Source organism: Taudactylus pleione, unplaced genomic scaffold (assembly GCF_031769625.1).
Source record: "Taudactylus pleione unplaced genomic scaffold, aTauple2 ptg000251l, whole genome shotgun sequence".
NCBI lineage: Eukaryota > Metazoa > Chordata > Amphibia > Anura > Myobatrachidae > Taudactylus > Taudactylus pleione.
The window spans coordinates 4,986,296-5,002,135 of record NW_028284653.1 but is presented as its reverse complement, the minus strand read 5'-3'; the positions used below and the strand labels follow the sequence as shown (position 1 = coordinate 5,002,135).

General features: G+C 42.2%; 1 protein-coding gene across 2 annotated transcripts in view; it reads right to left on the bottom strand.

Annotated features, from left to right (window-relative positions):
• The window catches only part of LAMB4 (laminin subunit beta 4), a 269,670-nt gene that overhangs the window by 205,153 nt on the left and 48,677 nt on the right, over positions 1-15,840 (bottom strand). For both annotated transcript variants that reach the window (XM_088480192.1, XM_088480193.1), the window contains one exon: positions 2,911-3,068. In XM_088480192.1, the coding sequence (XP_088336318.1) occupies positions 2,911-3,068 (158 nt within the window). The remainder of the gene's footprint in view (positions 1-2,910; positions 3,069-15,840) is intronic.

Below are 15,840 nucleotides of genomic sequence, written 5' to 3'. Positions count from 1 at the left end.
ATAATGTGTAATTGGCATTACTACTCTGTGGCATAATCTGTAAGAGGCACTACTACTGTGTGGTCATAATGTAAGGGGCATTACTACTGTGGGCATAATGTGTAAGGGGTATTACTACTGTGTGGTCATAATATGTAATGGGTATTACAACTGTGGGCATAATGTGTAATTGGCATTACTACTCTGTGGCATAATCTGTAAGAGGCACTACTACTTTGTGTTCATAATGTGTAAAAGGCATTATTACTGTGTAGCGTAATGTGTATAAGGGACACTACTATGTAGTGTAATGTGAATAAGGGGCACTACTGTGTCTCATAATGTGAACTGGGGGTACTATAGTGTGGCCACGCCCTTTCCCTATGAGACCCCGTCCTTTTTTCGGCCATGCGCCTCTGACGTGCACTCTCTCTGTTTGCAATATGGGAGGGGGGGGGGCACCATTGCACTTTCTCGCAGAGAGCACCAAAATGTCTAGTTACAGGTCTGCCTTTAAGGGCCATATTCAATTAGAAGCGAAAAGTCCATTATTTTCACCATTTTCACTTATCCCCATATTCAATTTAAATGACTTTTCGCAGGTGCTTTAAAAAAGTACAAACAAAAAAAACAAAAAAATAAAAAAGTACCCTGCACCCCTTGCAATGCCCCCCAAAGTATTTATGTGTAAAAATTTTTCAAAAACTTCAACAGGATACCCCAAAAAATGTACTTTCATTTTGGGGTGAAAAAAAAAGTTGGGGGACAAACTTAAAAACTAGTGAAATAGACTTAGGGGGGGTCCCCAAGTATGCGGCAGGTGTTTTTTTAGAATGCGGTTGGTAGTGGCAGGTGGATTTTTGAAGATTTGTAACTCCACTTTAGGGACTTTAAAATATGCTTGCACCCATTTTCATGTAACCCAAATTTGATGGGACTAGTTATTTTAGAAAAAAATGTTGCCTAATGCTATTCTTCACCACTTTTTTAAAGACGCATTAAAGCACCTGCTGACACTGTTTAAAAACCCTAAATACCTTTAGCAGGGCTTTAAGGGGGTACCCATAGTGATCTCCCATATTAGGACATCTCTGACTTTTCGCCTCTAATTGAATATGGCCCTAAGTGTTAATTAATAACCTTCACACCTTTATTCCATTATATTTTTCCCCCCTACTTTAAAACCCTGTAAATCCTAGTATTTTACATTATATTTTTCCCCACCTACTTTAAAACCCTGTAAATCCTAGTATATTAGAATACTCATATTGTGCACTTTTATGATCCCATAATGTACCTTTTACACTGTACCTAGTAGTGTGATGCAAATATACTCAGCATTCATAGTCAGTGGCGTAACTAGGGTATTTGGAGCCCAGGGCAAATGTAAAAATGGAGCCCCCCCTTCTACTAATGGGCGTGGTCACTTAAAAATGGGGTGTGTCAACATGATACACCCCTTTATCATCACTCTGAACATTCCTTTCCATATGCACCTTAACCCCAGTAGTGCCCCTTATACAGTACCCCCAGTATGCAATGTCCCCAGTTGTGGTCCCTCTTATACAGGCCCATAGTAGTGCCCCTTATACAGTACCCCCAGTAGTGGTCCCCCTTATGCAGCCCCTCATTACTTCCCCTTATTCAGTGCCCCCAGTAGTGGTCCCCCTTATGCAGGCCCCCAGCAGTGATCCCCCCCTATCCAGTGCCCCTATACAGGGCCCCCTGTAGTGGTCCTCCCTATTTAGTGCCCCCAGTAGTGGTCCCCTAGTAGTAAGCCCCTGATATAGTGCCCCCAGTAGTAGTTTCCCCCCCAGTAGTAGTCCCCAGTAGAGGTTCCCCCACCCGATGCAGTGCCCCAGTAGTAGCCCCCCCAGTAATGGTGCCCCCAGTAGTAGCCCCCCCCAGTAATGGTGCCCCCAGTAGTAGCTCCCCCCCAGTAATGGTGTCCCCAGTAGTAGTAGCTCCCCCCCAGTAATGGCATCCCCAGTAGTAGTATCTCCACCCCAGTAATGGTGCCCCCAGTAGTAGTAGCTCCCCCCAGTAATGGTGACCCTGGTAGTAGCTCCGCCCCAGAAATGGAGCCCCCAGTAGTAGTAGCTACCCCCCAGTAATGGTGTCTCCAGTAGTAGTATCTTCCCCCCAGTAATGGTTTCCCCAGTAGTAGTAGCTCCCCCCCAGGAATGGTGTCCCCAGTAGTAGTAGCCCCCGCCCCGCCCCCCCGTAGTGCAGACACACAAGTTACAAAAAAAAAAAAAATACACTTACCTGAATCCACACTCCAGCTCCGGTCACTGCTCCCGCCGCACGTCAGTCATCCGGGGCTGGCGCGCTCAGCATTATGGGAGAGACGTCATAAGTGAGCTCCAGCCCAGCTCTTGCAGTGGGTGCTGCAGCAGTCAATGAGAGTCTATCTGACTCTCATTGGCTGCTGATTCACACACACATTGCTGCTGCTCAGCGGTGATGTGTGTGCAGTAGCAGCAGCAGCCAATGAGAGTCGTTTGACGCTCATTGGCTGCTGGTTAACACACACCGCGCTGGTGGTGATGTGTGTGTTAGCACAGCCTGAGCCCACCTCCCACCCTCCTCCTGGCGCTATTGGGTAAGCGCTCAGGGGGAGGGAAGGGGCTCAGCTGTTCAGCACAGGACTGGCGCAGGGAAGCCTAGCGCCGGTCCTGTGTAAATGTGTAGCGCTGACTGCACACACTGTGGTCGGTGCTACACTGCCTAACTAGGGCGGGCCGGACCGTATCCAGCAGCACCCCCCCACGCTGCCGGTCCTACGGCGTCCAGAGCACACACCCTGCTCGACCCCCCTTAGTTACTCCACTGTTCATAGTCCTTATGTTTAATTAAACATTGATAATTATTGTGATATTTACATGTTCCTACTTGTTAGTATACTGTTAGTAAAACAACACTATTCACCTCTAGGTAGCTGATAATACAGTATCTCTGAGGCTCATTCTGTCCACATGTTGATGATGCTGACAGCTGTTTACTGCGCCCCACTAAGAGATCTCCAAGAGTTGGATAACAAGAGCCATCTTCACAGCTTCCCTGGGCACTTGCAACACTTATCAGCTCTCATAAAGGAAAAAGAAACAGAGATGAACATACAGTTTAGGTTATTTTGATTAAAACCAGAATATTACTATACAGGAATATTAATATAAATAAATATTCTGTCATTTTTATTAATTACTGACCAGATTTTCTTTCAAATTGTACTAAAAAGATAAAATAAATAAATATTATTAGGGGCAGATTCATAGAGGTAGGGATCTGTGTGCAACTTCCGCGTGCAGTCCCCCTCCTTTATCTGCTACTACTGCGAATGTGTGGGTCTTGTAGCAAAGTGCCAGTGCCATGTTCCCGGTGTTGTCTATACTGTAGATGTGTAAATCTCCATGAATATTTGTGGTTGCAGTGATTAAGGCCGGCTCCAGGCCTAGTCACACCATGTGCAAGAGTTTATGGAGCGCCCCTATCATTTAGCACTATATATACCAAACATAGCTTCTATCATACTACCAAAAAGGCAGCTAACACAGGTTATTATGAATGAGCTTGCACAGGGGTGCATGAGAAAGGTGTGATCACAAAAAGTTAAAAAAATAACCAAATAAACAAAGTAAAAAATCCACTGCACTCGCCACTCCCAGATTTGGGGTGCAGACCTGCACTCGCCATTCCCAGGCCTGGGGTGCAAGTGGCTTGTGACCACATTGCTTAAATAAATAAAACCAGAAATTTCAGCACTCACCATTTTTAAATCACTCACAATAATACATAAATAATGCGGTTTTAGTTCATGGATTGATCAATGCATTTAAGCCTGCAGCCCACATCACGGTACCCAATTTCTCTGCAGGTCCTGCACTATCCGTCATACTTATGGAAACCTGGTAGCTGCTATCACAGAGTTTAAACTGAATACATGTTAACTGGTTTAAAGCTCACCTGCCAACTAACTTACAGCTTTTAAAGGTAAGACAGTCACCAAACATAGCTTCTATCATACTACCAAAAAGGCAGCTAGCACAGGTTAATATAAATGAGCTTGCACAGGGGTGCATGAGAAAGGTGTGATCACAAAAAGGTTAAAAAAATAACCAAATAAACAAAGTCAAAAATCCACTGCGCTCGCCACTCCCAGATTTGGGGTGCAAACCTGCACTCGCCATTCCCAGGCCTGGGGTGCAAAGTGGCTTGTGACCACATTGCTTAAATAAATAAAATCAGAAAACTCAGCACTCACCATTTTTAAATCACTCTAAAAAATGCAGTGGATTTTTGACGCACATATTGATGCTGCAACGAGGGTTCAATGTACACGATGAGTACTATGATGGAACTATGGCCCTGATTCAGACGCGCTCGCTACCGCATGCAGCTCGCAGGGTCTGTGGGCATGTTTTTATTTTCTTTGTCCGCTCGCAAAGCTGTGGGAGACCTCCCACAGCTTGTGCGAGTGGGCAGGAGGCCATTGCGATAGTCGCGACCATCGGTCTTGCAACGAGACCCTGTGGTAGGGTCTCGGCTACCGCAAGGCCGAGTGGACTTCCTGCTCTAATAGAACAGGAAGTCCACTACTGACATCAGTAGTGATGTCAGTAGGGCCTCCCACAAACGGCAAGCGTTCCTAAGGGAACGCCTGCATTTGTGCAGCCATCCCCCCTCCCCGCCTACAAAATGGGGCGAGCTGTCACTCACCATCAACAGCCGCCCCGTCTTGCAGTAAGCCCCGTAGCGACTGAGCTGCAGTCGCTGGACGGGGCTCGTGCATGCGCACGCCGGATGCAGCGCATGCGCAGTGGGGTAACATCGAGCCGCTTGCGAGTGGCTCTGAATCAGGCCCTATATTTGCACTATTGCATTTTTGCACTTTGGCTTATATGAACGGACGTTGCTAGCTGCTGAATTTTCTGATGGCTTTTATAATCTGATTAAATAATCCCTATTTTGCATCTAAATTGGTGTGCTGGTTGTCTGGTGTTCTGGACATTTGCTGCTATATATATATATATATATATATATATATATATATATATACTTTATGGACAAAAGTATTTGGCCATATCTGTTAATTATTGAATTTAGGTGTTTTAATCAGGCCAGTTGCCCCAGGTGTATAAAATCAAGAACCTAGCCATGCAGACTCCATTTGCCAACATTTGTGGTACAAAATGGGTCGTTCTGAAGAGCTTAGTGACTTTAAGCGTGGTACTGTGATAGGATGCTATCTTTGCAATAAGATAGTTTGTGAAATTTCATGCTGTATACTCCACAGTCAACTGTAAGTGACATTATTAGAAAATGGAAACTTTTAGAAACAACAGCAACTCAGCCACGAAGCGGAAGACCACGTAAAATCTCAGAGCAGGGTCATCGACTGCTAAGGCGCATGGTGCGTAGAAGTCGCGTACGCTCTGCTGATTCCATAGCTGAAGAATTCCAAACTTCCACTGGCATTAATGTAAGCACAAAAACTGTGCAGCTGGAGCTTAATGGAATGGGTTTCCAACTTTCCATGGCTGAGCAGCTGCATGCAAGCCTCACATCACCAAGTCCAATGTATCTAATTAATACACTCTAATATGTTCTATGTATAATTTTCCTCTCTCCTCACTCATTAACAGCCTTGAACATAATATCTCTCCACACAGTTATTAGGAGCTCTATCACTGTAGCCCTTATTCATCCATCGTTACAGCTGTGGTTAGAATACCTCAAGGAGATATATTTGGCAACAGTGTTGCTATTGTCAATTTACACTGCATAGCACAGAGACTCTGGTCTGATTAAGCATTTTACCGCGGGTGGGTTTCACTTTATCACCCCGCTATTATACATATCAGATTGGGATTACAACATCACAAAAATTTTACTGGGGTACTCACAGCGATCGTGCCATGCAGGGAAAATATGGTCTGACTTTGCATGTAGCAAACAAATACTATATTTATTCACCTATTCACTTCAGATAGAGGACTATATTTAATAATTTGTATCAATTAAAATGTTTAAGGTTGTCTTAATGTAAAATAAAAATTGTGACAGCTTTTGAAAAACTCTCCTGTTTGCTGACAGAGTGTGGCTACTTCTTACATATTACATGTATAGCCAGGGCCAGATTAACAATGGGGCGGGTGGAGCTACAGCTCCAGGCCTCCCGTTGAAAATAGGCCCACATACACTGGCTGCGGTGGAGACAGGAAAAAAAATACTTTTTTTTTTCCTGTCACCACCAGCCCAGCTAACTCTTCCCCCGGTTAATCCTTTTCCACAACCCCTTGCCCACCTCCCATTCCTTCCCCTCGGCCGGTGGACGGATCGGCTGGCCATAGCTCCGCCCACCTCCGACCCGCCGAAGCTCCGCCCCCCGACTCATCCGAAGCTCTGCCCACTGACCCTCCTGCTCCCACCACCCTGTCACCTAGCTCAGGAATCAGGAAGGAAGGCAGCCCAGCAGGTCCATATTTACTTCCTGCTACAGGTCAGTGTAATGTCTGGCTCCAGAGTATTTATATATACAGTATATATATATATATATATATATATATATATATGACGTGTGTGTGAGCCCCTGTGATTTCTATTTAAACAATGTGGTCACATACCATGTTGCACCCCATACCATGTTGCTTTTTGTATATATATATATATATATATACACTATGTGCGTGTGTATATGTATGTATGTAAATCCGAACCTATCCGAGCCTGCACATCCCTAATATATATATATATATATATATATATATATATATTGTGCGTGTGTATGTATATATATATATATATATATATATACTGGGGCATATTTATAATGGGTACAGGGTATGCAGTGCTCACGGGCTCAAGGGGGGCCCGCAACGCACAGACTTTGTGAAAACCAATACTTGTGTCATTCTCAAAACTTTTGGCCATGGCTGTATAGGCCTGCAGTAATTATGTAACTTGCATGATGTACAGTATATAAAAATCATTCAACTAGTATGAGTACTTACTAGCGTCTATAAATATTAATTAAACATGTATGTAATGCTTATAACTTATGTTTTTTCTTTTTAAGGCAATGGTAAAATTAATTGTATATGTTAATAATTATACCAAGCCATTTTACACAGGTAGAGACAACTATAAGAGGTGACTTGAAGGTTAAAAGGTTAGTCTTGCCCTCAAGTTCTAAAAATATTTTAGATTGTAGATAAAAGCTTCCAGATTGTATTAATAATGATTACCTAAACCACATTCTTTCCAGGCTCTTTAGTTATCTACAAGATACAGTATTCGGAGTTATAAAGTTGAATGCATTAACAGATATTCCTTACAAATCTGAACAATTAGTATTATATTTTATGTATTTGACTCCACTAAGTTTTTGTATCGTGGTACAGGAAAAATAACAATGATACAAACATTGCAATATAAAAAGGTTCAAACAGACAGTACAATGGGAAAAATCAAACAGTTATTTATACAAGTAAGTAATTGACAACTGGGAAAGGCAGACAGAAATTATCAGAGGTGCTGACTGTAAATATAGTACAGTGTGAGGACCAAAGGTTGAAGAGCCCTGCTTGTGAGAGCTTATAGTTTATAGATACCTAATTCCCCATGTATAGATGACTATGTTATACAAAGCCTAAGATTAGTAGTCCTGACTACCAAAGAGACATACTAGAACAAGGAAAGGAAAACCGCACTCGTGCAACTGACACTAGCACAGACTGTATCACTGGACTGCAGACTAATCAGGTAAGTGGCGTACACCCCCTGCACTGCCAGGCGCATCAGGGCAGACGGCCACGAACCTTATCAGTTTACCTTTTTGACATTTTGACTGCAGCAGTGTGAACATATTTTAGACCAATAAGTGTCATACATGTGTTTTCTAATGTGATGCTGGCGATATGTTAAATGGCCATTATGTCACCAGATGGTACTGTATTATATGTGTTACATTAGTTACCTCTTGATTCTCTGGTCAATCACTTTATTGGTAATTTAGACATCAGCACTGGGTTGTCTAATGTACAGTTTTCTGCTAATTGATCTAGTGCATGCAGGCATTAGTACTGATTAATGAATATGAAACAGATGTACCACATTTATCATTTCTAAATGCCTGGTCTGTGTTTTACTGGCGTTGTATCATATTGCTGAATCAGCACTACATTTATTTCTATTGAAATGTTTTCTGTTGTATGTCACAAATTTGTTATAATTGCTCCTTTTTAACATATTTTCATTAAAAGTTAATTTTTATCCGGCTATATTAGCCTTATCTCGGTACCTATAGTGTGCCCCCACAAAGAGTCCTTTTCTCTTTATACCAAAGAGACATTATAGACAAGAGGGCACAGGGCCTGATTCTGAGATGGATGCAAGCGACGGGTCTCGCAAATATATATAGTGCATATAGTGTGGACAGATTGTTCCATCCATTTATGGACTACGCTTTGTGTGAAATGGGTGTTTCTTGGCAGTAACTGTGTGGGCACTATGCGGACACACACAACTGTCCCATCTAGTGGGAATGTCAGGGGAGTGTTGAGGGCGTGTAAGCTGACGGACGAAGGTGGGATGCCAATTTCATGACAGATCTTTTACATCCAGCATGGGGTGAGTGCAAGTCTAGATACTAATGATGATGGTCACGACTGCGGATGGAAAAACAGTGGGTAGGACGGCACTCCACATGCAGACACTCAGATGTTCAGCATACACAAGTGGATTCCTGCTTTTACATAAACTGGTAAGCAGGCTGCTGCCACTGTATGGGGGGTCAGCCACAGATGCATTCAACTCAGCATCAGCCGCACAGTGCAGTTTAGCACTTATTTTCTCTCTGATACACTATTGCTTTATACCATTGCATTAGGTCTCTCACTGGATTTCCCATCAAGATGACCAGGGCAATAACAGGGCACAAATGCACCATGTGCCAACCCAGCCCCCAGAGCGTGCAATGTCATGATTTTGTAAGAATGACATCATGCTGTCGCACAAATTACATCGTGACTTCGCGCAAAAGGGACGGGGCTGCCATCACTGGTAAGTGCAGCGCTGACCGGGCATCCTGAGGACACCTGGTCAGCTGCACAGACCGCAGTCTGCCCATCTGAAGCATCCACAGGAGTCTCTGGATGGCACTGCAAAAGCGACCCTGGCTGCAGAGTGCCATTCCAGGCACCCGGGTAGCCAGAAGCAAGGCTGAAGGACAGTGATAGTGCTGCCCACAGAGCCATTGCGCTTTTACGGCCTGAAGTTGACATGTATGTTTAATCATTGTAATTGTGTACTGTCTCAAGCACTAAAATCACAAAAGCAAGATTTTATTATGTGCAAGATAGTTGAAGAAAGAGCCAGGGACTACTTTTAGCTAAGATATGCAATCTGTCATTTACCTAATAGAGACAATTTCATTGTGTCACATTATCTCTAATCATTCTAAAACACTTAATAGTGTGTGCAACGTGACTAATAATTGTTATTCTTAGTCTAATTCTAATAATTGTAGACATTGTTATTCTCCATGACAGATACTCAATTATGTCACCTGGTTAAAAATAACTTTGCCCCGTCTTTATATTAGTGACAGGTGGTAGGCAACACTGCTTTGCGTGGTAGTCTTTCACTTCAGTATCCTTTAACAAGTGGTGTGAACACCTGATTTCAGTGGTGTATCATTTGTTCATCCTAGTTATACAATATATAGTACATGAGGCACACACACAGGTCTCTGCATGCATATATTTAAAATTACATGTCTATAATTAAAACCTTGAAATAAAGGCAGCTTTGAAGTTATCTGGTCTTCTCAGATCCTGTAACGGTTAAATAATGCTGTGTATATATATATATATATATATATATATATAAAACTGGAAAGTGCAATACTTATTTACACTATTCAATAACTATATATTGTTTTGATCTAACTGTACCTTACCTTTATGGTCCTGATTCAGAGATGTAGGGTGTTGCAATTGCAACTGCGATTTCGTATGCTGCTGAGGAGCAGGGCCGACGAGAGCCGCGCCGGGCCCAGGTGACAGGGGGTGTGACCTAATCGTGGGAGGTGTGGCCACGCCCCCTTAGAATTTTTTTTCATTTCATTGCCACGAATGGGGGCACAGCCTTGAGGAAGAGACCAGGAAGCGTCTCGAAACATGTTGGTGTACCCCTATGCTACCCTGACCCCTGATGCAGCAATAAGGATGTATCCCAACTGGTAAAGCCTAGGAGCCACATGCAGGGGAACCGGTGCCTCTGCATGCTTTTTTAGCCTAAACACCTGCAGCTTCTTTTCACAGTTGGCAGTAGGACCTTCTTTTTACTTATATGACATGTTTTATGATTCCAAGTTCTGGAGAACTTAGCCCTCTTTGTTAAGGCCTTTTTATGATAATTTCTGGCACATTATTTCTGCATACTGTTGTTCAATGTTTTATGTACCCATATCCACCAGATTATCTGTTGGGTGATCAGTGCATAATTGTCTATGCACATATTTACATGTTTAATAAATAATATCTTTTTATGGTTTATTGGGCTAGCGCCAATTATTTGTAACATTCTTTTTCTGCCATTATTGTTACCCTTGTGAGTTCTAATTAGGGAGACTCACAGTCACATTTAGGCTTGCTCTGACCCTAGAAGCGCCCACACAAGCACACCTAAAACCTTTTACCATTGCTGTGTGTCCCTCAGCCCGGCGCACAGCCAATGGGGGGCGAGATCAGCGTAATCGCTCCCCCCATAGGCATAGGAAACTGCTCCGGCTGCTGCTCTAGCAGCCACGACCAGTCTCCCAGTGCAGCCCAGCACGCAGCAGCATGTGCTGGGCTGCTGTGACTTAAGAGGGAGGGGGAGCGGTGCCAGACCCGGCCCTCACCAGGCCCCTGCAGCAAGCCCGGGATAATTTGTACCCCCCCTTTCGGCGCCCCTGCGGAGGAGTGGTTGTTTGCAAAATAGCACTCTCCCAAAACAGTACTAAAATGCCCACTGGAGCCATCACAAACAGTACCGCAACTGCGTACACATTTACAGCTCATATGCAGGTTCTCCGATAATCGCCTATGTGGGTAACCCTATGGTCTCATAGCATGGGCGCCTGGACTGAGATGCTGGAGCCATCTTATGCATGTAGGGGATTGCAGATGCCTGCTGTGACCCGCCCCCAAAATGACACCGACTTGTCTGTGTTTTGATGATCCTCCCCCATTTCCTGCTCCACACCGTGATCCTTGAAGGTATGCATGTGGGATTGCATTGGGGGTTGGCGCATGCACATTTCAATGGATGCATGGTCAGTCGACTGATAATTGCTCAACTGAGTAAAAATCAGAACAGCGTACATCTCTGAATGAGACCCTATATTCCATGTAGCAAAATAGTGTAATGAATGGCAAAAGCTTTGGAGTAAATGGACGCTTTGGACATGATAAACTACCAGATGGTAAATAATCTTCGCTGGGGCCCTAAAACTGGTTGATGATTAATTGGGTACAAAACTTTTATGATTCCCAATTACATGCAAACTGTCATGTTTTTCAGACTCAAAAAACTCTCACGATTGAAACTTTAAACTCTCATCCAAATGTTTTCCCATTTTGAAGATAAAACTCGACCAATGTGAGAGTTTACTGCTAAACTCTCACATTTTCTAAACTCACACCCTATTACATTTGGCCCAATATATGTACCAGCAGGCAAGCCTAATTTCCCTTATGGTCTGCAATATATACATTGAGTTACAAAATGTGGAAATCAAATGTAGATATTAAAATAGTAAAAAAAAAAAAAAGATTACAAATGATTTTATATGCATATTGCTTACTATTGTGCCTAGCAAATCTATGTATTTAAATTGTGGAAGTGTTTTTCATATGTCAGGCTAAAAATGGAGACAACATGTTGATTTTATCTTTATTTTTATTGTTTAAAATATATATACCATGCTTATTTGCTATTAAATAATTATAATTTTTAAAATAAATTAAATTTGTGCCATTTCAACACTAAATAATTATAGTTTTTGAATAAGATGTATGATCAGCTCTCTTTTTCAATATCCCTGAATTACCAACCAGGTATACTGCAGATTGTTGTTTAGAAAACAGACTAGAATAAACAATCTTCCCAATATCTAGTTAGTTGTTCATCAAACCTAAGAAATTGGTAAACCTTTTCACTATCCTCTTGCATAAAACATGTGCTACATATAATAATAATAATAATAATAATAATAATAATAATAATAAATTTCACCTTTAAATTGGGCCTTTGTAACTATTTTTACAGATGGCTAAATAAGCCAGTTTCACAGTGATGGTGGCCATACAGAGGTAATATGTAGAATGCTTTTTTTTTTTTTTTTTTTTTTTAAATCCATCTACAGGTACATCAAGCCTAAGCATACTATTATGAACATCTATGTTTGGGAGGTTTATAGTATTGTGGCAGATAAAATAATAAAAGAACGAATATAGTAAAGTGTATAGAGTACAGTTTGTGAAAAAATTACTTAGTTATCGGTTCACACTGTCAAATAGCACCATGTTGCTGGTAAGCAAACTAATGAAATTAGTATTAAAAAGGAATGTGTTATGGTTAAAAAATGCATTTGCTTGTGACTTGAGATTTATTGAGTTGACATATTTAATACAATGCTATAAAAAGCAAAGGACCATATTACACCTGGTGTAAAATATTTTCAGACCCTTTGTAACTCCCCTCCAGGGATCAGCCTCTTAAAACAGGTTTTGTCTTGCATGTTAAACCTCAAATAGAGCCCTAGAGACTTGACATAGCATTACAGACTATACTTGGCAGAACTTGTTCTAATAACCACATACTGAAGGAAAGTGTAACATATAACTGTGAAAATGTCATTGACTTCACCTGAGGCACTTATGCCGTATACAGTGAGTGGTGACTCCATTGTATTTTGGGAAGTACTTTCACTGTTTATAAACCTGTAATGCATTTGTTGTAACATTTAAATAAGTATTCAAGCAATCTAATACTTTATATCACAAGATAAGAATGTTAAAACATTCATTACATGTAGTGCTACCTGTTGCTGAGAATGCCAAGGCTTAATTTTGAATACTTGTCACATCACAGAACATTTACAGGTTCAGGCACATGGACTATTCTCCAGCATTGCTTGTACAGTATGTCTGTTTTCCACACCATTCACTTAGCACCTAACAGATAAAATTCTGCTCTTCATATGGGTCTTCTAATTTCCTCATGAGGATGGAGCAAAAAGGGCATACACCTGCATGATTTCTGAAATGCAGGGGTAACCATACATAAAACACGTAAGCACTAGTTGCAGGTATAATGTGTTCTGAATTCTTCATGCTTTGTTCACATTGTATATGTCACTTGCACACACATAGGGATTTTAACAGCACAAACTGTAGTGGTTCAGTTATGCCCTGTCCAATGCCAATGATCAAAACAACAGATCAAATCATAGAAGCAGCAAAGGGGAAGTGTCTTTGTGTCTGAACTACAGATACAGTACGAGTAACTTCCCAATGTTCCCCTTTGGAAAATTTGCATGTTTCTATAACATCAATACTGTGACTGAGGTAGTAGGTTAAAAACTATTCTCAAAATAAAACAGTTTTCAATGCCAACTAAAAAGTGACCATCAACCCTATAATCCCCAAGTCCAATATACACAAATGTCACAAAGATAAAGGAGGCCTTAATATACTGTGATTCCTAACATATTGCTTAGTCAGAATAGACACTGAAAGCTACCAGTCATAGAGAGCACCCCACCAAAATTCAGAGAGTAATACAAATATCAAACTGACTGCCATATACAGAACAGAAATCCAGAATAATTCAGTGTAAGAAGAAAACACACAGCCTCAGTACCTACCACACCTGCTACTCGCAAACCCAAGTGATTATGGTCAAATATTTCTATGTGTTTTGGAAAGCTCAATTCCATCCTGTTTCCTAATGCCAGTGAAAGTAGTGAGCCCTGTAGCAACGTTCATCAGGGTCCAGGTGATCAGGAACCTTGTCCTATAGTAGCTTGATTATTAGGACTAAACATACAGATGCTCAAACACATATGCCTCATCCCCATTGTCATATTACCTATCAAAACTGTTAATGCCAAAACAATTTCTTCTGGTCTTCTGGTCCTGCTGTATTAGGACTTTACAACCTGTGGACCTTCAACTGTCCCTTCATGTTGTTCCTTTCAATGCTGAGGGTTGTAGTTCCACAACCACTAGATAACCTCAGGTGTGCCAGGAAGGGAGGGAGCAGGTACTAATTACCCAGGCTTGTTGGAAGGGCCCTTGTCCGCCGCCTCCTCCTCCCTCATATGCTTCTGTAGGCTGGGCTGCGGTGCATCCAGGAAGGCTGCTGTCGCTGACCTCAGTAGCAGTCTCCCCTGCCCACACCTGATGTGCGGGGGGAGAAGTGGGCATGATTACATTGATTGCACCCTCTTGGATCTGTCCCTGGATGAGGGGTACACTGCGTTCCAGTGTGTGGCACGTGGCACTGGTGCTGTGTGCTGGGCTGCGGTGGGTCCATGAAGGCTGCAGCCTCTGAGCTCAGCAGCAGTATCCTCTGCCTACTCCTGATGTGCGGGGGTGGGGGCACAATCTTCCCCTGGTTGAGGGGCACACAGCTTTGCAGCACCAGAATTTATATTTTTCAGACTTTTTTTGTAGGAGGTGTGACCGTGTCTGGGCAATGAATCCACGCCCACTACAGTACCTGTATCTACTACAATACCTCGGCATGCTGCTCTCTACAGCTCTTGATGACCTCAGTTTATCTACTTTTTTTTATAGGCACTGATGATAATTCATCAGCCCACCAAATGTTACATGTTCCACATGTTTATGTGCTGAGAATTTGCTGAGCAATTTCCTACACAAGGACACTTGCATCCCTAACATGTCTCCACCTTATTTAAGCTATTCTAAATATATTTGGGGTTGACGTACTAAGCAGTGAATAGAATGGAGACGTGGACCATTGGAAAAGTTACCAATAGCAACCAATCAGCTTTGAGGTAGAATGTATTAAGTACATTCTATAAAATGATAGTTAGAAGCTGATTGGGCAACTTCTCTAATGGCACATTTCTCCACTCTTTTCACTGCTTGAAACATCAACCACTTTATCATTAAATACCATCAGAAGGGAAAAACAACATGAGATACCAGTTTTATAACTCACTTTTTTTTCCAATCACTTCCAAAGTGTGCTGAACAATCTCAGTGAAAGCCATGTTGACATTTTACATACCCATATGCAAAAGATGATATGAAAAAGAAAATATCCAGGGCTATTTTATTAATGGGTTATTCGCAGTGGCCACACCTGGGTATGTGGCCCTCCTTTAGACTAGAGATGAGTGGTCCTGTTTTGACTCGGTCAGTTTAGCTAAATTAGCACATGTGTTTTGTATATTGGCTATCCAAAACACTCTAGAGCCGGGTAACCAATAAATTGAGATCCGAACATAGCCGACTAAAACCAAACCGCTCATCTCTACTTTAGACTAGGGATGTGCAGGCTCGGATAGGTTCGAGTTTGCACGTGGAGTTCGGATTTTTCCCTCCAAAAAAACGGAACTCAGAACGAGGCAAAACGTCATCTTACATGGACGAACATCATCATTCCTGGTCTTTTGTCCAGGAATGATGATGTTCGTCCATGTAAGATGACGTTTTGCCTCGTTCTGAGTTCCGTTTTTTTGGAGGGAAAAATCCGAACTCCACGTGCAAACTCGAACCTATCCGAGCCTGCACATCCCTACTTTAGACCTCATTGTAATAAGGCCTGCATCGGAAAGCC